Consider the following 23,931-nt stretch of genomic DNA (forward strand, 5'->3'; position numbering starts at 1 on the left):
AGGGAAGAAAGAGACGATTACTCGTAACAAAATCAAAAAGCAGATACGTTTTCTGAATGATTCTCTCTTAAATTTACACAAAATTTTTATTAATAAAACTGGAATAAAAATTTCATACGAGACTTTTCGCAGATATCGGCCATTTTGGGTTTTATTCCCTAGAGTTGAGAATAGAAATACTGTTTTATGTGCAATTCACACTAATACAAATTTTATTGTTCAATCACTTTACAATGCAAACATTATTCATTTTAAATCTGCTACTGATCTTATTAAATGTCTGTGCTGTAATAATATTTTAAATGTTCGTTGCTTAGAAAGAAAATGTGATGTATGTAAAGACAAAATTTATAAATCTAATAACTTTGAAAATGATGAGCCAATAGCATATGAAAGATGGGTTACCAAAAAAATTACTATTAATATTAAAGGTAAAACTAAACAGTGTACAAAAACATTAAAGGAACAGGTACTTTCGACGAAGAAGAAATTATTTGAAATCTTAAATTCTACTTTGCCTAAATTTATGAAACATGTTGCAAATATGATTTACCAAATAAGGGTTATTCAAGATTTAAAGAAAAATATTACTCCTGACGTAGGTCTACTCCACATAGACTTCTCTGAAAACTACAATTGTAAATATAGTGAAGAAGTACAATCTGCACATTTCGGGGGATCAAAACCACAATTGTCACTACACACATCTGTTTACTACAGTTCTCAATCAGAAGCTCCGGATAATTTGTTAAGTACTACATCATTTTGCACCGTAACCGACAATCTTAGACACGATCCTGTGTTGATTTGTGTTCATTTGCAGGCATTAGTAGCCAAAATAAAGGAAATTTCTCCATATTTAAAACACTTAATATTTTAAGTGATGGCCCTTCGACACAGTACCGAAATAAGTCAATGTTTAATTTAATTGCTACCTATTTATGTAAGGAGTTTAACGTAGAAACGTAGAAATAAATTGGCATTTCAGTGAAAGGGGACATGGAAAAGGAGCACCAGACGGTGTAGGTGGGTGCGTTAAACGAATTTGTGACAATCATGTGGCAAACGGCAATGACGTCCCAAATTTGGATAGATTAATATCTTGTTTGGCTGAGAATTGCAAAGGAATAGAAGTTTATAGAATTAATGAATCGTTTATCCCTGACATTCAAAAATTTTTAGACAATAGTATTTTAGAGACTTTTAAGGGCACTCGTGAGATTCATCAATTAACATGGAATATTAACCAACCAACTACCATACATGCCAGACGTTTGAGTTGCCTACTATGTGGGACATTTGTTAAATGTCCACACTATGACATAGGAACAATAGATGTAAAATATAATTCTTTTGACAGCCAAAATACGCCAGACAACTTACTCGTAGATGCTCCCGTTAGCTCAGCAGATTCTACTACTTCTGATGATTCTTCTAGTACCGCGTTGCCTTCAGATCACCATGAAGCCCATTGTTGCGGACGGCGAATAAATAGTTTATAAGTTATGATTGTAAATTGTTTTTTAAATGCGTAAATTGTTAATTAGTTAAGATTTATATTTTATTATGTTAAATTATGTACAATTGTATTAGAGATAAGTTATTCTATGTAAATAAATAAAGGAAAATAAAGATACACATAGGATAGAAAGAGAGGGATATGAATGAGCGAGATAGCGTGCTAGAAAGAGAGGGCTATAGGAAGTGAGCGAGACGGGAATAAAAGCGACTGCTGCGTTAGCCCCCCGTCGGTTGTAACACTCACTTTGCCACTTAAGGTGGCTAGAAATAGGGTCCGACACGCGGCTGCATCGCGCGCCATCTACACTCGTCCGTGTGCATTGAAAATTTTCTTCTCTCTACCCCCATATCTTTTGATATCAGGGAGAGAAAGGCCGGAGGATTAAGGACTTCTGAGGGGATCACCGCTGAAACCGCACCCGCGCCGCACCCCTTACAGGGTTGCGGCGCTCGCACAGCGAGGGCGAGATGCCCACAGAAGATGAAGCCCGCGGCCCAGCCGCGCCACCCCTGCCGCAGCGCGACTCATCGCGCGCCCGCGGTCGCTCCGGCACGCGCAGGAGCGAGACCGCGCGCGCCGCCAGCCGCGCTCGAAGCAGTGGCGTTACCACCCCGACGTCGGGGGTCCCTGCGCCGCCCACGCACGGATCGGCGGAGTCGCTCACTGGTGTGCAGCGCACTCCCCCATCCGCGTCGCGGCTGCCGGGACCCTCGCGCCCCGTGACTCCCGCCCCGCCGCGCCCAGTCGGGCCCCGCGGGCCAGAAACCACCCGCCAAGGGTCGACGACGCCGACGCCGACGCCCTCGCCTGTACAGGCAGCCGTCGCGCGTCCGTCGCGCCCGGCGTTCCCGCCGCCCCGCATCACGCCGGTAAGACCGGCGCAAGCGGCAACAACAACATCGCCACCCGGAGTCGAGCGCCCACCGCCACATACCCCGGCCTGGTTGTCGGAGTTTTCCCCCGGCACCAGGCAGAAGTATGACGAGCTGGTAAGGTCGCAGCTCCTCCGGGAGGACATCACCCCGGATGAAGTCAAGGATACCCTCCTTGACTTCATCGTCGAAGCTACCCGCGCAAAGAAGGCCCCCGGTCCGGAGGTAGCTGCTGTCCAAGACTTTTGGGACAGCTACCGTGCCGACCGGGCCCAGAAGAGGCGCCAAAGAAGCCCCGAAGAGGACGCCACAGCCGCCTCCTCGGTGATCAAGCGCCCCACTATCCGGGATCCGCGGCTGAGAGGCCGGGTACTTCGGATTTTCTCCGACCCAGGCCCTCGCCCGGACCCGGAATCGACTCCAACGCCGAGCGCCGCGCCCAAATTGACTCCCTTCTCCTTCGCTGCGGTGACCGCGGGCGCTCCGCGCCCGCCACCAGTAGCCAGGGAGACCCCAGCAGCGCCGCGCGCCCCTGACGCCCGACGCCCTTCAAACATCCCGCAGGCCACCCAAAGGCCCGCGGCTACCGCCAAGTGCACCGACCCGCACAGAGCGTCGGGCGCAATGCAACCCGCCGCCCAGCCCGCCGCCCAGCCCGCCGCCCAGCCCGCTGCGACCGCAACCGCGACTGCGACCACAAGCGCGCCACGCGCCGCGCCGCCGCAGCCGCATACCTTGTCGCCGCAGCCAAGTACCAGCGCAGCAGCGGTAGGATCCCCGCCCACAGCAGCCCCCTCTGCCGGCCAGCAAGAGCCGCCGAAGACTCGCTTCCCTCCGCTCATCGTGGAGAAGCTCCCCAGCTGGCACCATCACTTTAAGGTGCTCAAGGAGAAGCTGGGTAGAGCACCTAACGCGCGCCCCTTCGGGCAGGGAGTACGTTTCTCCCCGAAGGAGATAGGAGAGTACCGGCTGATTCAAGCCTACTTAACAGACCTGGAGAAACGGGAGAGGATCAGCTGGTTCACCTACTCCCTGCCTGCGGAGCAGAGCGTGAGGGTAGCCATCAGGGGGCTGCCAGCCGACACAGACCCGCAGGAGATCCAGGATGAGCTCCGCGAACTGGGGTACGTCCCAGAGTACGTGCGCGCCATCCGGGCCCGTGGAGGACGGCCCGGTTGCATCTTCCTCGCAATATTGAAGAGGACAGAGGACCTCCTGCCGGGCATCTACGCAGTCAGAGAGCTGCTGTGCATGCCCGGCATCAAGATAGAGGCCTGGCGCGGGAAGAAGGGACCGCCCCAGTGCCACCGGTGCCAGCAGTTCCGCCACAGCTCCCATAATTGCCACCGACACTTGGCTTGCGTGCGCTGCGGCGAGCAGCACGCGGCCCACGAGTGCCCCAGGCCTCGGGAGGAGCCCGCGACCTGCGCGAACTGTGGCGGACCGCACCCCGCCAACCACACGTCGTGCCCAGTGTTCCGGCGGGAAGCGCGCAACAAGCGCGCTGGCACGGTTGCCCTCTCTGCCAAACCGGCAGAGATGAGACGGACGCAACCTTCGGTGGCTCCCGTACAGCCGCGGACCGTGGAGGAGCAGCACGAGGGCTCCCTCATGGCCCCGGCCAACGGGCCAACGACACGCGGGACTCAAGTAAAGAGTCGGAGGAGGAGGGGGAAGAAGGCAAAGGCCGCCCCCTCGGTCGCCCCACCCGCATCTGCACCTGCTGCCAGGAGGCAGCCGAGACCAAAGACTCCCGCTCCTACCCCCGCTCCCGCTCGCAGATCAGAGCGGAGCCAGGGGGTGAGCGAAGAGGCCTGCAGTAAACAGTTAAGAGTACTGCAGGACCTCACAAAGATGCTGCAGCAAGTGATCACAGCTATGGGTGAGGGCCACGACACGGGGCCAGCTATCCGCAGCGGCATGGCGAGCATGTCCGCTCATTATGGATAGCAAGCCCCTGCGAATCCTATTCTGGAACGCCCGCGGCCTAAAGAAGAAGGCCGCGCTCTTCCGACTCCTCCTGCGGGAACAGGACATCGACGTGGCTTTGGTCTGCGAGACTCTCCTGTCCTCGTCGGACCTTTTCAAGATTCCAGGATACAACGTATACCGCCAGGACGAGATTAACGACTCAGGTAGCCCTTACAGAGGGCTCACGGTGCTCGTCCGAAGGAGGATTGTACACCAGCCCCTTCCTGCTCAGCAGCTGACCAACTTGCAGGCCCTCGGGATCGAGGTCTGCTTCGGCGACACCCCGCTCCGGATCTTCAGTGTATACCGGCCGCCAGGCGGCAGGTTAGAGCTGGCCGACGTCCACACACTGCTGGACGCGCCGCACCCGACCATAGCCGCCGGCGATTGGAACGCGAAACATCCGGGGTGGAACAGCCATTTAGCATGCCACAACGGACGACGCCTCTCCGATGACGCCGAGCGCCACGGGTATGAGGTGAGGGGCCCTGAGTGCCCCACTCATTACCCTGACAATCGGACACACGCGCCGGACGTCATCGACATAGCTGTACTCCGAGGTATAGGGGTACAGCTCGCACCTGAGTCGCTGCTAGACGGCATGGGGTCCGACCATGTTCCCGTCCTGCTGGTCCTGGCGAAGACACCACTTAGAGTCTCACCACCGAAGCCACGTCGTATAACGGATTGGACTCACTTCAAGGAGCAACTGGAGATCACCACACCAACTCGACCCATCTGCACGGGAGGAGATGTCGACCAACTCGCGGTCGACCTCACCGCCAGCATTCGGGGCGCCTTGGATGCTTCAACAGCAGAATTACCGGCGCGCGGGCGACTGCCCCCACTGCCGCCCCACATCCGCCAACTTCTAGCCCATAAAAGGCGCCTCCAGAAGAGCTGGCAGAAGACGAGATGCCCGACGCAGAAGACTCTCCTCAACCGAGCTACAGAGAAGCTCAAGGTCGAGTTGGAAGCGCATGCCACCGAGAGATGGGAGACCCGGTTAGGGGAGGCCTATGACGACTGGCCCTCCCTCCATCGACTCTGCCGACAGATGTCGCGCTCCCCGGCCCCGGTCCGCCCCTTGTGGCATGCGGACGGTACGCCTCGATACCGGGCGGAAGATCGCGCAGAGATCTTCGCCGAACACCTAGAACGCCAGTTCCGGCCGAACCCGTCACAAGCGACGGAGCACATTGCAGCAGTCGAGCAACACCTCGCAGATTACCTCGCACAGCCTATAGCTCCAGATGAAGATCCCGTCGTCTTCTCCCCGAGCATGGTCCAGCGTGCGATTGAAAGGACTTAAGCCAGAAAGGCTCCCGGCGCAGATGGCATCACCAACACGGTGCTCCGCCAACTTCCGAGGAAGACGGTGGTGGCCGTCACGCGCCTTTTTAACGGCATCCTGCGCACGGGGACATTCCCGCACACATGGAAAATTGGGCACATCATTATGTTGCCCAAGCCGGGGAAGAACACCCTGAAGCCTGAGAGCTATAGGCCCATTACACTTCTACCGTGCGTGTCGAAGGTGTTTGAAAAGCTCCTGCTGCAACACATGGTACCACATCTAACACCCCGACCGGAGCAGTTCGGATTTCGGCCGGAACACTCAACGACTCTTCAGTTGTCGAGGGTGCTGCACCACCTCACCGCCGCCCTGAACAAGAAGGAGCGAGCGTGTGCAGTATTCCTCGACATGGAAAAGGCGTTCGACCGTGTTTGGCACGACGGCTTGCTCTACAAGATCTCGCAGTCGTCGGCGCCCAGGCGTATCGTCAAGGTGATCTCCAGCTTCTTGAAGAACAGAAGCTTCAGAGTGGTGGTCAACGGGACGCCATCCAACGAGCACCCCGTGGCAGCTGGAGTCCCGCAGGGAAGCTGCCTCTCACCGGCCTGCTACTCCACATACACCGACGACATTCCGGCGGAAGGGGGGGCTCTACTCGCCCTCTACGCGGACGACGCGGCGTATGTGACAACATCACTGAACTCCAGACACGCCGCGTCGAAGATGCAACGTGCCCTAGATGCCCTCCCTGATTGGCTCTCCAAGTGGAGACTGTCGGTGAATGTGGGGAAGACCCAAGCGGTCAGGATTGGCGGCTTTTCGCCAAACGACCCCACTCTGAAGCTCAACGGACAGGACATCCAGTGGTCCGCCCGGGCGAAGTACCTGGGCGTGACCCTGGACTGGAAGCTCACCATGAAGCCACACGTGGATGCCGTCATCGCAAACGCGAGAGCGGCCAGCTTCTCCCTTCGGCCAGTGCTCTCCTCGAGCCTCCCTCTGGGTGTGAAACTGTGCATTTATAAACAGTATATAAGACCCCGCCTGACGTACGCGGCGCCGGCCTGGTACGCGCTCGTGAGCGAACCGCAGCGCAAACGCCTGCGGATAATTCAATCACGGGCGCTGCGGCAGGTAGCCGGCGCGCCGTGGTACGCCATCAGGAACACAGTCATCCAGAGGGACTTACGAGTCGAGAGCCTGGACGACTTCATCAGCCGCCTCGCCACGAAGATGTTCGAGCGTGTCGATGCGGCGCGATTCCCGCACCTGCGGGATCTGGCGCCGCTCCACGCTCGTCCACCGGACCGCAGGGCGTTCCCGCGCGATCTCCTGGCGCGGGACCCGCCGGCGGACGTCGGGGCTTCATGAGAAGCTTCCAAGAAGACCGCGGCACTCAAGAGTGCCGCCCCCACTGGACTTGACCCTACACCGGACATGACACCACTATGGACACCTGCCCATAGAACCACGGCTCTTACAACAACAAGGACCACGACCACAGGTATGCCAGAGGGAAAAAAAAAAAAAAAAAAAAAATTAATTAATTGACATATACATATATATAATGATCTACATATTTATTAAAAAAAAAAAAAAAAAAAAAAAAAAACCCCTCTGGCTACCACCCCAACGACCTGCCTGTATTCACAGGCAGCGGGAGATCCCTCCTTAGAAGGCTCTGCCTTGAAAGGAAACCTTCGGGGCCAGAATTGGCCCTGGAAGAAGAGAATCAGCTGTCCGACACGCTCCGGAAAAAAGAAGAATATTGTGAATAAATGGTCAAGAAAAGAAAATACAGGAAGAAAAATTCAATTGGAGTTTTTATTGCAAACCCGTACTCAACATTGGTCCTTCGATCGGCGGATACAGAAAAAAGAAGCAACCAGCGCGTCTACAATGAACACACGAAGCAAGAAGACCCACTCCGAGTCCGGCATCGGCGAATCGGAGCACCCTCCACCAGGTGGGCGGGGGCTGTTCCACCGTATATATGAAGAATCGCCGAGATCGCCATCGACCGCAGTCCTCACCGGGACGCCCGCCGGAACATCCGTCGGGAGGATCCCACCAGGAAGGGTCCTCGAGCGCTCACCTGCACCGCACACCCCGAGCACCCCACGTCGCAAGAGATACCGTCGCGCTCCAAGTCGCCTATATGCCGGCCCACGTCTCCGGCATATAGCGCGGCGCCCAGTATGCGTTCGCATCGTTCGTCGGTCAGCGTCGCGGCACGAGTTAGGCTAGTCGATCGAAGCGGAAAAGGAGCTAGCTGAATTAGAAGAAAGAAGAATACAACTAAAGAAGACGCTAGTAAAGAAGCGGCTAGAAGCGGAAATCTCTGCGATCGAAGCGGAAGAGGGGGGGGAAACTATCTGCGACCAAGAAAGAATACACGACTGGGTGAACAAGAGCCACGAACACGCCGGAGCGCAAGTACACAGGGAACAGGAGGTCCTACCTCCCCCGTTAGAAGTACGGGGGGAGGAACGGCCTCGGCAGAGGGGAAGGGGCATCGAACAATTAGCAAACGCCTTAGAGAAGATGATGCACGTACGACCCCCGCCGCGGCAAACGTCGGAGCTCCCAGCATTCTCCGGGTCCGTCATGGAGTGGCTACCCTTCAAAGCAGCAGTAGAAGATTCGACGCGTCTCTACAAATTCAGCGCCACAGAAAATTTATTGCGGCTTCGAAACAGTCTCCGTGGGGAAGCGAGAGAGACAGTGCTCTCTCAACTGTACACGGCGACTCACCCGGACAGCATAATGAAGACGCTAGAAATGAAATACGGTCGACCTGAATATATCTTCGATAAAGCAATGGAAGAACTGAAGAGACTCCCCAAGGTCGGCAACTCCAGCAGCGAATTGAATGAATTGGCCATCAAGTTACAGAACGTCGTCTACACTATGAAGAGTGTGGACCACCGTGGTTATCTACGAAATCCATTACTGATAAGGGATGTAATGGAGAAGCTAAGCCCTCACCTGGTGAGCAAATGGGCGGAATACGCGGCGATCAACGAAGGGAAGATTGCATACAGCGACGAAATTACAATACTCTCGGAGTTCCTGATGGGTGAAGCAGACAGGGTACTACGCTACACGCACACGGCGAGGAACAGCGCTCCGGGGCTTCTCAGAGGGGAGAGGCCAGTAAGGAGGACAGCACCTCGGGAGAAGGTCTATTCTACGAGTGAATCGACGCGTGAAGAGCGAGCACCTAGCTGTCTACGATGCCAGTCTACAAGCCATCACACTCCGAAGTGCCCTCAGCTGAAGGAACTCACCATCAACGACAGGTGGAATTGGGCGAAGGAACAGCGGTTATGCTTCAAATGCATGACACGAAGACACAGTAGAACCACATGCAGAGCGAAGCCGTGCGGAGTCGACGGGTGTAGCATGCAGCATCACGCCATCCTACACAAGACTGCAGAGCCCGCCAGGAGGGTGGAGACTTCTGAGTGCACAGATCAGGGTGCACCCGCAGCGGTCATGAGCGTCACATCAAAGGTGGCACCAAGAGCGGTACTATTGAAGACATGTGAAGTAAAACTCAGCGGTCCACGGGGGGAGATAAGGACGCACGCCCTCCTGGACGAGGGGTCTACAGTAACCCTTATAGATGAAGAATTGGCAAGTCACCTCACCAGCGGCGGACCGAACCAACCTCTAAACATAAGAGGTATCAATGAACAAAGAAGAATCGACAGCAAGGCGGTCAAGATTCAAATCAAAGGTCTACACGAACATGAAGCATACTCCGTGACAGCCCGCACGGTGAAGGGACTTCAATTGCATCATCAGCGCGTACCTCAGAACCTGGAGCGGTATGCACACCTGCGAGTCGTAAGGGAGAAAATCAGCACGGGGGAAGCTCGGCCTCGCATACTAATAGGCACCGACAATTGGCACTTAATAGTGTCCCGACAGCTGCGCGCCGGCAAGAAGAACGAACCTGCCGCATCAAGAACAAAGCTGGGATGGGTTCTACATGGGTCGGTACCTAGGAGGTTCGTCTACCAGGACCAGGCGGCCGTGCTTCACGTCTGCACGGGCGACATACAGTTACAGAAGCTCGTCGAGTCGCATTTCGACGTGGACTCGCTCGGCGTATCTACGAAAGAGAAGATTAACAAGTACGACAAGAGAGCCAGCGACATCTTCGAGGCGACCGCCAGACGGAAGGACGGACACTTCGAAGTGGGTCTACCTTGGAAGACTGACAACCCCACACTCCCCGACAGCTACGAGCAAGCATATAAGAGGTTACGCACATTGGAAAAGAAGATGGAAAATGAGCCCACATTCAAGAAGGAATACAGCGCTCAAGTGGCTAACCTGCTGAAGAAGGGTTACGCAGAAGCATGCGACGGCAACGAAGAAAGAAGTAACGTCAAGTGGTACTTACCTCACTTCGCGGTTGTCAACATTAACAAGCCAAACAAGATACGAATGGTATTCGACGCAGCGGCCAAGATTAACGGAGTCAGCTTGAACGACTACCTGCTGGAGGGGCCCGACCTGTTGGCGTCTCTGATTAAGATCCTGTTTGGTTTCCGCGAAAAGAAGATCGCGGTGACGGCGGACATAGAAGAAATGTTCCTCCGAGTGAAGATACGTAGCGAAGATCAACCAGCCCAGATGTTCCTGTGGCGGGACGAGTCCAGTGAAGCCCCGCGCAAGTACAAGATGACGTCAATGATATTTGGGGCCTCGAGTTCGCCGTACCTCGCTCACAGCGTGAGAAACAAGAATGCCGCCGATTACGAAGAGGGATACCCGGAAGCTGCGCGAGCCATAAGGGAACGCCATTACATGGACGACTATTTAGATAGCTTTCAGTCAGAAGAGGAAGCTATAAAGGTCATAAGGGACGTCATTCATGTACACGAACAAGCCAGCTTCAATCTGCGGGGATGGAACTCTAATAGCCCAGCTGTCCTCGCGAGTATTTCCGATACGAAGAAATCGAAGAATGTCAACGTGCAACTGACGACACACCAGTCGGAGAAGACCCTGGGACTAAGGTGGAACCCGAGCGAAGATACCATAGGCTTCAATACGGACATTAAGAGGGTCCCCACCGAAGTCAAGTGTCAACAGCGAGCACCGACCAAGCGTGAAGCACTGAGCGCCGTCATGTCAATCTACGATCCCCTGGGCCTCGTAAGCCAGTACACGATCACCGGGAAGATATTGCTACAGCAACTATGGGTCAAGAAGGTCGGCTGGGATGAAGAGCTACCTAGGGAGGAAGCCGAAGAGTTCCAGCAATGGGTCGCCGGACTACGAGACATCTCGAACTTGGCCTTACCACGTTGCTACAGCCGCGACATGACTCCGAGCTCAGAGCTACAGCTGCACATATTCAACGACGCGAGTGAACAGGCCTACGCGACCACGGCGTATTGGAGGATCACCCATAAGGATGGCACCGTGGAAGTCGTACAGGTCATGGGCAAGGCTAAGGTGGCGCCGTTGAAGTTACTCACGATTCCCAGGTTGGAGCTACAGGCAGCACTCATCGGGGCGCGTATGGCGAGCACCATCCTGAAGGAACACGAATGGAAACCAGGGCGAGTCTACTACTGGACGGACTCCAAGACGGTACTTCATTGGATAAGGAACGATAAGAAGAAGTACACACCGTTCGTGGCGCATCGACTGGCGGAAATAGGCGAGCTGTCCCAGGTGGAAGATTGGCGATGGGTACCCACGGCCGACAACGTAGCCGACGACGCCACGCGAATCGAGACGAAGAGGATCACTGGCGCCGACCGATGGTTCACCGGGCCGTCATTCCTGAGCTTACCAGAGGAGGAATGGCCTACCGAAGCTACAAGCAGTGACACTTCAGAAGAGGCGGCGTACACCATCACCACAGACGACATCACGGACCGCATGGGCTGCCTGCCGGACATAACGAGGTTCTCCGCCTACAGACGACTCATAAGGGCCACAGCGCTAGTTCAACTCTACGTACAGAAGCTAAGAACAAAGAACAGAAGCCTGCTGTTAGAAGTCTCCCACATACAAGACGCCGAGCTGCGGTGGATACGACAAGCACAACAGGACTCCTTCGGCGAAGATCTACGTAGACTGCGGGCTGGACAGCACTTACACCGGCATAGTAAACTAGCGAAGTTGGACCCCGTCATCGAAGAAGGAACTCTGAAGGCCCGAGGCAGAATAGGAGCCTCTAAGACATCGACGCACTCGAACCGACCTATAATATTGGATGGTGGTCACCCCTTCACACGCCTACTAGTGATGGACTACCATCGAAACGCCGGACACGCTAACAACGAGAGGGTCGTAAACGAGCTGCGACAAAAATACGTTATATTTCGACTACGACCGACAGTAAGAAAAATGGCTAAGGAATGTCAATTTTGCAAAATAAGGAAAGCAACGCCGCAAACACCGCCACGAGGGGACTTACCAGAAGAGAGGACAAGTCCAGGGCATCGACCGTTCAACTACTGCGGCGTGGATTACTTCGGCCCCCTAACAGTTACTATTGGGCGCCGACATGAGAAGAGATGGTGCGCACTGTTTACCTGCTTAACTACACGAGCAGTGCATTTGGAGTTGGTGTCATCGCTGTCGACCGACTCGGCAATTATGGCACTCCGAAGGATGGCCGCCAGAAGAGGATGGCCACAGGTGATCTTCTCAGACAACGCAACGAACTTCAGAGGTGCTGACGTCGAGCTAAGAAACGCGTACCGGGCATGGGGTCCGGAGCTACATAACTTCTGTCTACAGTATGGAACCAGCTGGCGTTTCATGCCACCGGGGGCTCCGCACATGGGCGGGGCATGGGAGCGGCTCGTGCGGTCAGTCAAGACCGCGCTGAGCACCACACTGAACGAGAAGTCACCCAAAGAAGAAGTCCTTCAAACGCTACTGGTGGAGGCCGAGTACTGTGTCAACGCTCGGCCACTCACGCACGTCTCCGTGGATCCCGCCGACTCAGAAGCACTAACCCCCAACCACTTCCTGATTGGGTCGTCGACCGGGCTGCCGCTGACGGGACCCTGCGAGGAAGCCGACCGCAGCGTGTGGAGAAAAGCACAGGCGCTGGCGGACCAGTTCTGGGGGCGGTGGGTCAAGGAGTACCTGCCGACGCTGATACCTCGAGGACAAGAGACAAGGGCATCACGACAACTACGGGTCGGCGACCTGGTCATCGTGGTCGACAACACGCTACCCCGCAACACATGGCCACGCGGCATCGTCGAGCGAGTGCACGAGGGACCCGACGGCATCATACGCTCAGCAGACGTGAGGACCCGGGGAGGAGTCTTCAGGAGGCCCGTGGTGAAGCTCGCCGTCCTCCAGATAGGGAGGGCTACGACGGAGCTGCGCCGGGGGGAGGATGTTGCGGACGGCGAATAAATAGTTTATAAGTTATGATTGTAAATTGTTTTTTAAATGCGTAAATTGTTAATTAGTTAAGATTTATATTTTATTATGTTAAATTATGTACAATTGTATTAGAGATAAGTTATTCTATGTAAATAAATAAAGGAAAATAAAGATACACATAGGATAGAAAGAGAGTGATATGAATGAGCGAGATAGCGTGCTAGAAAGAGAGGGCTATAGGAAGTGAGCGAGACGGGAATAAAAGCGACTGCTGCGTTAGCCCCCCGTCGGTTGTAACACTCACTTTGCCACTTAAGGTGGCTAGAAATAGGGTCCGACACGCTCCGGAAAAAAGAAGAATATTGTGAATAAATGGTCAAGAAAAGAAAATACAGGAAGAAAAATTCAATTGGAGTTTTTATTGCAAACCCGTACTCAACACCCATAATAGCCCAGAAGGCCCACATACTCCGGATGCTCCAACCGCTTCCCTATCGCCTGGATTTAGTGACAGGCTAACACCCGAAGAATTGCCTAACGCTCATCTCCAGGATGTCAGACCTAATAAAAGATCTTTCCAGATTATGGAATCAGAAGATTCCAATTCGTCTCTAGAAATATTTACTCCAAAGAAACGACCTTTGGGTCGAGTTTGGATTGATTCCGATGACGGGTCCCTATAATTTCATTTATTCTACAGAAGGATATGTCTATTCTGTGTACATTTTTTGATAATTTTTTTTGGAGTTCTCATTGAGGTTTTTTTGAAGAGGATTTGATGTGATTATGTGAAGATAAGTAAAAATTATTATTATAAGAGAGGCTTTAAAATTATTCAAATGTTAAGATATAAAAAAGTATATTTTTGTTATTTTCGGTAGACAAAACGATCTTTCGTGTAGACTGCGAAAAAAAATAAAGTGATTTATTTTCTGAAATAATTAAGACTGACCTGTGATCATATTTTTTTAATATTGTAAAGCGTATTTTCTTAAATAATACCATAATTGAAATCGATATACTAACTTTTATTTAATAATAATTTTAAGACCCTGTTTTGTGTATGACCCGTACATAATGATATACAATACTTGTTCAATATTACATCGACATCTGGATGAACTTCATTTTCTCTCCTTAGTTGTCCCATAGAAGAAATTAGGAAAGTACATAAATAGGTCATCTTTGATATTATATAATTAGGTAATGCAGTACAATGCAGTACCTCGGAAAATTATTTCGATATTTATTGAGTATTAAATTTGTGAAATCTGAAGCACGACGTGCTTATTCATAAAAACAACTACAAAAATTAAAATTAAAAACAAGTCTATGAAATTGCTATTCCGTGGTATACCTCGGTTTAAGGGACAGCCCAAAATATTTGGCACCTAATATCGCTGTATTTTTACCCGACTGCCAAGGAAGGGTTATGTTTTTCGCGCGTATCTTGTATGTTTGTCTTTCTTTATTTGATCCGATCTAACAAACGGCTGGATGAATTTCAACAGTTAAAGTGTCATTATATTTGATACAATTAAATGACTGATATGTGGATTAATCGGATTTTATTGGATTGCTTTGAAAATCTTTACATTCACTTTACAATGTTCCACAGAGTAGAGAGAATAGACAAGTGTCACAGATCATGAAAAAGACATTAGATGGAAGGCACGAAATTTTTTAATTGTACAGATAATATATTTTAATATTTTAACACTTCCTTCAAATGAGAGCCTTCCTTCAAACACAAAATTAATTTTAAAAAAATATATATTAAGTTTCTATATTTAACATACCAATGTTACCTCTTAACAACTTAAATCTATCTCGAGGTAATGCTTTTGTAAAAATATCAGCAAACTGATGATCTGTGCTTACATACTTTAAAGAAATAATTTTTTCATTATACTTTTCTTTCACAAAGTTATACTTAATGTATATATGCTTGCATCTTTTGTGAAATTCACTGTTTTTAATTACATTTATAGCACTTAGATTGTCAATATGTAGGCACACAGAGTTTTGTTTATACTCTCCTAAATCACTTAATAAGTATTTCAACCACATTGTTTCTTTGGTGGCTGCACAGGCAGCCATAAATTCAGCCTCAGTGGTTGATAAGGCTATAGTTTGCTGGCGTTGACTGGACCAAGTTATTGCAGCTCCATTTTTTATAAAGACATATCCTGTCATAGATCGCCTTGTTGTTATATCATTGGCATAATCCGCATCACAATAGCCAACTAGATCTGAAGACAGTGGCTTACACTGATAACTTAAACCCAGGTCAATGGTCCCTCGTAAATACTTCAATATTTTCTTTACAGCACTCCAGTGAGACTCATTATAATTGTGCAAGAACTGACTTACCAGACTAACTGCATACATAATGTCAGGTCTGCTCACAGTCGCTAGGTGTATAAGTGATCCAACTGCTTCTCTGTATGGTAGATTGTTGTCGGGTACCGTCTCACTTTTCTGGAGCTTCACATGAGGTTCTGACCGTAGGTGAGAAGGTTTCATCATAGTCGATTCCTTTGGTTTGTGCATATCCCTTAGCACACAGACGGGACTTGTATCTTGGACCTGTTGGTTCATCTTTCACTTTGAATACCCATTTGCATCCAATCACTTTGGCATTTTCTGGTTCCTTGACCAATGTCCATGTATTATTTTGACTATGTGATTGTAGTTCTTCACCTATTGACATTTTCCATTTCTCTGCATTGGCCGATTTCATTGCGTCTTTGTAGGTCAGAGGTACATCTAGACTTCCTTCATTGTAGCATAGATATGTTTCAAAATCTTCAGTTTTAGATTGTAGTTGTTTGTTTCTTGGCCTTAATGTGACATTAGAGACTGGTAGGTTGTCAATTTTCCTGTCTGGTACATAGATGCTGCTGTTTGGTGATGAATCATAAGATTCATACTCTTCACAACTACTGGAGGAGTTTGTGGAACTTAATTGTTGACTGTCACACGATAATTCTTCATTTACAGACTCCTTCTTTGATTCAGTTAAGTCCACCGGAACATAGTTTCTTACAACAGTTGATTCTAGAAAAACTGCATCTCTGCTTTTCACAATTAATCCAGAGGTAGGAATTATGAACCTGTAGCCTTTGGTGTCACTACAGTAACCAATGAATATGGCTTTCCTTGCTTTTGGATCCCATTTCTTTGTTTTCTCTTTTGGTAAGTGCACCATGGCTTCACAACCAAACACACGCAGGTGACTAACACTTGGTTTTGTTCCAGACCACATCTCCTCAGGAGTTTTATATGACAATGATTTTGTTGGTATTCTGTTTAATAGATAAGCAGCAGTTTGAATGGCTTCTGCCCAATACTGTTTAGATAATTTGGCATTAAGTAACATACTTTTGGCTTTTTCTATTAAAGTTCTATTTAATCGTTCAGCAACTCCATTTTGCTGCGGTGTATAAGGCACTGTGGTTTGATGTACAATTCCATTACTTTTTAGTAGCTCAGAGACACTGTTGTTAATGAACTCGAGGCCATTATCAGTTCGAAGGCACTTGATTTTACATTCTGTTTGATTTTCTACATATCTTTTAAATTCTTTCAATTTCTCAATTACTTCTGATTTCTTTCGTAGGAAATAAACAAATATCTTCTTTGAAAAATCATCGGTAAAGGTTAGGAAATACTTTGCTCCGCCAAGAGATTCTGTCTCCATTGGACCACACACATCGGAATGCACTAGTTCAAGGAGTTTTGAGGCACGTGTACCTTTGTTTTTGAAGGGCAATCGTGCCTGTTTTGCTTCTAGGCATGTTATGCATGTTAAATTGTTATCCTGTTTCTTTAGTACTTTCATACCTTCAGTATTTTCAATCATTTTATTTAAGTCATTGAAATTCAGATGGCCCATTCGCTGGTGCCATAAATATGCATCATTTTCTACAACATCAGATATGTAAGCATGTTCGTTATACATATTTAGTCGATACATATTGTTCACTAAATCTGCTGTTCCCACTATAGTGTTATATTTGTTCAGAATAACACATCCTTTGCTATTGAATTTAACTTGGCCACCATTTCTAATTATTTGGCTAACAGATAATAAATTAGTAGCCAGCTCTGGCACAAAAAGCACATTCTGAAGTAAAACTTTACTGCACTGACCTGTTTCATCACAAACATCTAGACTCAATTGCCCCGAACATTTCACTGGTAAACATTTTTCATTGGCAACCTTGATTGTTTTGATTACTGATTCTTTCTGATGTGACAATAAGTCACAGTGTCTGGTCATGTGTGCAGAGGCTCCGGAGTCAACATACCAAGCATCACTGCTGTTATTAGAAGCAATGAATGCAGCAGCATAACTTGAGCTTTCTGCTTTATTTTTCTTCTTGGACTTACATTCCGTGCTGATATGTCCATACTTGTTACAGGAATAGCACCGAGGTCCTTTTGGAATAAACTTTTTATTTCCTTTCCTTATGAAGTTCGTCTTAGTTGCAAATGCTGAAGTTTGACTTTCACTCATTTTAACATCTTGTAGAATTTTCGATTTAACAGAATCTGGACTTATTTTGAGTCCTGAACTTTCAATTGCAATTATCATGACTCGGGTAGACCGGAGAGCAATAAGGTTCCTAACCACTCATCGTCTATTTTAAACCCAATATTTCTCAGTTTGTGTGCTGTCGTCATAATTTTACTGACGTACTCCTCTACATTTTGGCAACCTGTCAGTGTGGTTGTGCACAGTTCCCGAAGCAATCCAACACGGCGTGTCAGCCCTGAGTCATCGAAGGCTTTGGCAAGATTGTCCCATACTTCCTTCGCGCTTTCAGCCTCTTGTATGTGAACGTAATTAGTGGAGTCAACCAACAATATTATTTTTGACTTCGCTTTGGTATCGCGTTTGGAGTCAGTACAGCCTTTCTCAACGCAATCCCAGAGTTCCTCGTGCTGTAAATATGTTTTCACAGCAAATCTCCACGTTGAGTGATTGTCTCGGCCGCTTAATTTTTCTATTAATGTTAACGGATTGCTGGAAGACATCTTGTACGCGTGAATACTTTTAGGTTAAGTATTTGCCGGCTTGCCGAAATCACACTTTTACAGATTACTAATCTTTTATGATCACTCGGGCTATTCTGGGCCCTTAACCTGATACAATTAAATGACTGATATGTGGATTAATCGGATTTTATTGGATTGCTTTGAAAATCTATACATTCACTTTACAATGTTCCACAGAGTAGAGAGAATAGACAAGTGTCACAGATCATGAAAAAGACATTAGATGGAAGGCACGAAATTTTTTAATTGTACAGATAATATATTTTAATATTTTAACAATATTTGTCTCAATGACCCGAGTGTCCTTAGATAGGTGTTAGTAAAAAAAAATCAAAATGGCGGATTTTTGGCGCGAAATAGTAACACATTTAAAAAAAAAAAGTTAACCGAACTTATCAAGTAGGGTATCAAATGAAAGGAAATTAAACGGAGATTATAAAAACATATTTATATATATATAAAACAGTAAGGTGACTGACTGACTGTCTAACTAAATGACTTTTTCATTTTTCAGAAATCAACGTACAGCCTAAACCAAGGACTTTACAGTTCTGAAATTTTGCACACAGGTTCTCTATATAGCTTGAATAAGTACTAAGAAAGGCCTTTTGGAAATTCTACCCTTAAGAGGGTAAAATAGGGGAAAACAGTTTTTTTTAAATCCTTTAATTTTGAAGCAACTACTATAAAATTTTGTATTTGGCTTTCTGGATAGGAACAAGGACGCACTTATTTATCTCCCTCCGAAAAATCAACCCCGTAGAGGGTAAAATAAGGGTTAAAAGTTCATTTGAACTATCGTCAATTTTGAAGCAAACACTATGACATTTTGTATCAGGCTTGTTGGATAAAAATAATGAAATGCTACCTCTAACGAGGTAAAATAATGACCAAAACTTTGATTTACTGAAGTTATATATTTTATAGACCGTAAATGGTGAATTTTTTCGCGAAATAGTAACACGTTTTAAAAAAGTTAACCAAACCTATCGAGTAGGGTGTCAAAATAAAGGAAATTAAGAGGAGATTACACATACATTATATAATATATCTTATATATAAAATTCTCGTGTTAGTGACCGTACTCCTCCGATACGGCTTCACCGATTTTCACCAAATTTTATATACATATTCAGTAGGTCTGAGAATCGGCCACTATCTATTTTTTACACCTAAGTGATAAGGGTTATTCATCCTTAACATTTTTTTATTTATATGGCAACACAACGTTTGCCGGGTCAGCTAGTACATATATACTCGTATATACACATCGAGATGACTGTCTGACTAAATGAGAGAGTTGATGTGCCAAAGATCAACGCAAAGGGAAACCGCTGAACTTAAGCGTGCTGGAATTTTACACATAGGTTCTTTATATAGCGTAAATGAACACTACGAGGATAAAATAAAATAGGATAATATTGTTTGAACATTTTTTGTTTTTGAAGCAGACACCTACTATGAAACTTTGTATTTGGCTTTCTGGATAAAAATAATGAAATGCCTATTTCACTGCTTTTGCAAATTCTACTTCAGCCTTTTTGATGCAGTCGGGTTTATGATTTTTTAAATTAATTACTTGTTAAACTTATTTTTACTTTTATGTGTTAAGAAATAAGCACAATATTTAACTGTTATCGATTCCATTTATAATCAATATGATGTTTTCATCGAAACACAATCACACACATGCAAATTTATTGAAAAAATCACTATTTAAGAAATCGTGACATTCACGTGCAAAAGGCTCAAAATGTATGAAGCATACGTTTGATGTAGGCACTAATGCAAAACTATGCGATTATTTAAAAAAAACATACACATAATACGATTACGACAGCCATTTGACAATAGAGTGACAAGTTATTTATTAAATAACATAACTTACAGTAAAAATCATTTCGTAAATAGTTTATGTTATGTAGATTTCATTTATAAAAGTAGTTTTTGTAAATACCACGGAATTTGGTGCCAATTTCAGAACCCCTCGGCATTAGGTGACTTTACCTTAATCATGTTTTTTCACCTGCATACCAACCGTCTAGTAACGGCCAGGCAGAAAGTATGGTTAAAGTGGTAAAAATAGGGGATAAAATCGGTAATTTTCGATAATTTAACAAAAAATACTACAAGATCAAATAGCAAAATTTTTATTTGACTATAGGAATTCCAAAAATAGTACCGCGCAACAATCACCTGCAGAAATAGTTTTCGGCAGATCTTTGCGCTCCAGGTTAGACATGCTAAAACCCCCAACGTCTCCTCCATCCACAGACCTCTCTCGTACAGTAGAACATAGCTTTAGTAGTAGTAGCTTTTTTTCGTGGGTATGTGTAAAAAAGTAAACAGCTGTTTTTCATCTCCTTAATATAAAACATATTTAAAATTATTTTTTGCCTAGTGTACAACAGTTTTACTCTTAAAATTAATAGTTGATGTTTCTTAAATTGGGTTACCTATTGATTATGTGCTTTTAAACTGCCTTAAGTACTTAAATTGCACCACCCATCAGAATAACCTAAATTTCAAGTCATAAACATTCTCTGTGTTAACAATCACTGCATTCACTGAGTTGCAAACAGAATTTCACTGCACTGTACGCAAGATGGCACTTTTACATGAGGCGGAGAAGACCCAAAAGGAGTTAGAATCGTGCTGGCTGCAAAGGATGGCTGAGTTTGAAAGCCGATTGAATGCTGTCACAAGTCCTAATAACCCGTCTTTGCTTCAGCTTCATGAAGAATTTACAGGACTTTTAAGGACTTGGTAACCAAAATGTTGCATCTTCTTGGGCAACAGGTCCGTGAGAATGCCAAGGCCATTGACACAATGGATATGCGGTGCCGGCAAAAAGTCCTGTTGTTGAATGGTGTCCCAGAAGATCCTGATGCAGACACTGAGCAGAAGGTTTTAGATCTCCTTCACAACACCCTGGGTCTCTCACATATTAACAGCTCTTCGTTAAAACGTTGTCACCGCCTGGGGGTTAAGGGTAAAGAGAATACTCGTTCTATTCTTATCCACTTCAGTGATCACCAGTGTAAAGCCGAAGTATGGAAATTGAAGTTCAAATTGAAAGGAACATCTGTGTCGTTAGCCGAGTTTTTCACCAGGTCTCGGCAACAAGAGGGCCCGGAATCACTTCGGTATGCGCAATGCGAATACCCTTGATGGCACAATATACATTAAACTTCCCGGTGGTGGCCGTGCAAAAATCTTCACCGAAGAGGAGCTTGACTCGCTGGTAGCTAAATACCCTGCGCAGCCAATGGGGTCCTCAGGTTCAGGCTGTGACAGTGCTGAGTGTAGTGGTGCTGGAGTAGGTCCCAATGCAAATCGCCAAATTGAAGTGCGTCGAAAGCAGGTTCTCTCGGCGGCGCAGGTTGAGGACAATAAGCGTGTCAGGCTCCAAGGAAGTAGCATGCTTTTATCTTATTTTATTTTCATGTGCTGTTGACTCTGATTTTTCACTTTACTTCCTTGTTTTGTTTTGTCTTGTTTATTGTATCTCCTCATATGTAATTATAACTGGTGGTTTGACCTCTTATTTGCTATTTATTTTTCACTTTGAGTACTTCGCGACTTTGTTTTGATTATGTGTAAATTGTCAATGTCAAGCTGTCATGTCATTTTGTTATATGCCTTTTCTGTGACATTTAGTGACGTTTTAATTTTTGGGTGCGTTCAGTTCCTGCTATTTTACTTATTTTAATAATCATATGATTGTATTTGTAAATTGAGCAAATAGGTATGCTGATCCTGCCTACTACATAAATAATCATCTAAATGTTATAATATTTGCTATAGCTGATCTGAGTAAACATTTGTTATTAAACATCATTTTTATTATTTATTAGGGATGTATACATAATTATTTAATGTTTACTTTTAATTTTACGGGACTGGGCTGTAGGTATTGAGCGCACTCGTTTTATCATTTAATCATACAATCACTATTGTTTAATGATTTTATGCATGAAGTCTTTTGATAATCGCCAGTGTTTCTTTTCTGTTTCTCTTTCTTTTGTTTGCCTGTTTACACAGAGTTAAATCTTTCTGTTACAAAGAACACCAATTTCTGGTTTTTTTTTTGTTTTTCATGGCAAGTTAACTTCATAGCTGACTTTGTATCTGTAAAATGCTTATATAGTTAGAATTTGTAACAGTCAGCTGATGGACCATATATATTCATTTTTTATTTTTTTTTATTTTAACAGGATATTATCTTTATTTGTATTATTATTGCTTATATATTTTATTTTATTTACATAAATATCTGATGACTCTATTTGTTCATACTATTCAGTAAATGACTGAGATGTATCTTATGTCTCCTGTGACGGGTCTCTTGACTCTGATCTCTTAAGAAACTAACTTGTGTCCGTAATGAATAACAATCGTAATTGTTTAAATGTGTGTCACATCAATGCCCAAAGCATACCGTGTCATTACTCGGAACTTGAATGCACCTTCTCGTCATGCGACCACATTCACGCCATCCTCATTTCTGAAAGCTGGCTAAAAACTTACGCTTCTTTCCACTATGTATCCCTTGCGAGGTTTTACTCTATTACGTAATGATCGAACGGGAAAAGGAGGGGGTGGAGTTGCTATTTACTTACGAGCGTCTCTATCCTATAAAACTGTATTAGCTTCTCCGTCTGCTTATTCCTCTTCTGCTGAATACTTATTCCTGGAGGTTGATGTTAAGGGCACCAGAGTATTGCTAGGGGTTGTGTACTGTCCTCCTTCCATTGACTATTTTTCAAAATTGGAAAGTATTTTTGATTCTTTTGGGTCTGAGTACGCACATTATATAATAATGGGCGACTTCAACACGGATTTGTTGAATAACTCCCCACGTATGCAAAAGTTAAGAGCCATAATTAATTCTGTCAATCTTTCTGTTGTTCCATTGTCTGCTACTCATCATAGCGCTGACACTGCATCTACGAGTACTTGGATTGACCTTATGCAAAGCATGGACAACTCCCGGCACCTGGTTTCTCTCGCCACGATCTCATTTTCTCGTCCTATAAATGTAAACCACCCAGTAATAAACCTGCTATTCTTCAATTAAGGAATTATAGGAAGGTGGACACCGAGGAGTTAGTGAGTGATGCTTCCAATATCGATTTTTGTCCTGTGCGTCTGCAATTGACAGTAAAGTCTCTCAATTCAACAATATTATTCTGCAATTGTATGACGCCCATGCCCCGGTCCACACAGTGCGTGTGAAGCGTATTCCGGCTCCCTGGATGTCTAAAGGTATCCAAATGGCCGTGAGAAGACGAAATCGGGCCTTCCGTGCTTTCAAAAAGGATCGCACTGATTTGAATTGGTCATCTTTTAAAGCAGCGAGAAATCGGTGCAACCAGATGGTACGAGCAGCAAAACGCCGATATTTTCATGATAACATTAGTAATTCTTCTTCCGCCGATGTGTGGAAATTTCTTCGCTCCCTTGGCTTTTGTAAACCACTAACCTATAATTGCGGTCCGTCTCTTTCTCCTGATTCTATTAATAATCATTTTGTCACTACTTTATCATTGGACCCTGTAATCAGATGTAGCACACAATCTTCAATTGCGGCCATGCAATCACCCTGCATTCCTAATTTTCTCCTGTGACCCAGGAGGAAGTAATGACATCTATTACATCAATTAAATCAAGGGCAATGGGGTGTGACGACATTAGTAGATCCATGATATGTCCGATAATAAAAACTCTCCTACCAATCATCACGCACATCATTAATTAATCTTTATTATCGGGCCAACATCCAACTCTTTGGAAAAAGGCATTCGTGCAACCTCTCCCTAAGGTTC

At 46.4% G+C, this 23,931-nt stretch overlaps 1 protein-coding gene across 1 annotated transcript; it reads left to right on the forward strand.

The window, feature by feature from the left end:
* Window positions 1–7,561: 7,561 nt before the first annotated feature.
* On the forward strand, window positions 7,562–13,069 carry LOC140746617 (uncharacterized). Its single transcript, XM_073078741.1, has 6 exons — window positions 7,562–7,858; window positions 7,970–8,262; window positions 8,362–8,988; window positions 9,226–9,495; window positions 9,913–11,983; window positions 12,749–13,069. Exons 1-6 carry the CDS (start codon window positions 7,562–7,564, stop codon window positions 13,067–13,069), a joined length of 3,879 nt encoding a protein of 1,292 aa, XP_072934842.1.
* Window positions 13,070–23,931: the final 10,862 nt, after the last annotated feature.

Source organism: Epargyreus clarus, unplaced genomic scaffold (genome assembly GCF_041222505.1).
Source record: "Epargyreus clarus isolate Ecla_fem2 unplaced genomic scaffold, WU_Ecla_fem_2.2 ptg000013l, whole genome shotgun sequence".
NCBI classification, from domain to species: Eukaryota; Metazoa; Arthropoda; class Insecta; order Lepidoptera; family Hesperiidae; genus Epargyreus; species Epargyreus clarus.

Excerpts from the sequence above, each read along its gene's own strand:
- LOC140746617 (XM_073078741.1), top strand. The coding sequence starts at position 7,562 with ATGAACACACGAAGCAAGAAGACCCACTCCGAGTCCGGCATCGGCGAA. Across the intron at positions 9,496-9,912 it reads GTACCTCAGAACCTGGAGCG|CTACGAGCAAGCATATAAGA; the intron begins GTATGCACACCT and ends ACTCCCCGACAG. Across the intron at positions 11,984-12,748 it reads ACGCTAACAACGAGAGGGTC|GCGCTGGCGGACCAGTTCTG; the intron begins GTAAACGAGCTG and ends AGAAAAGCACAG.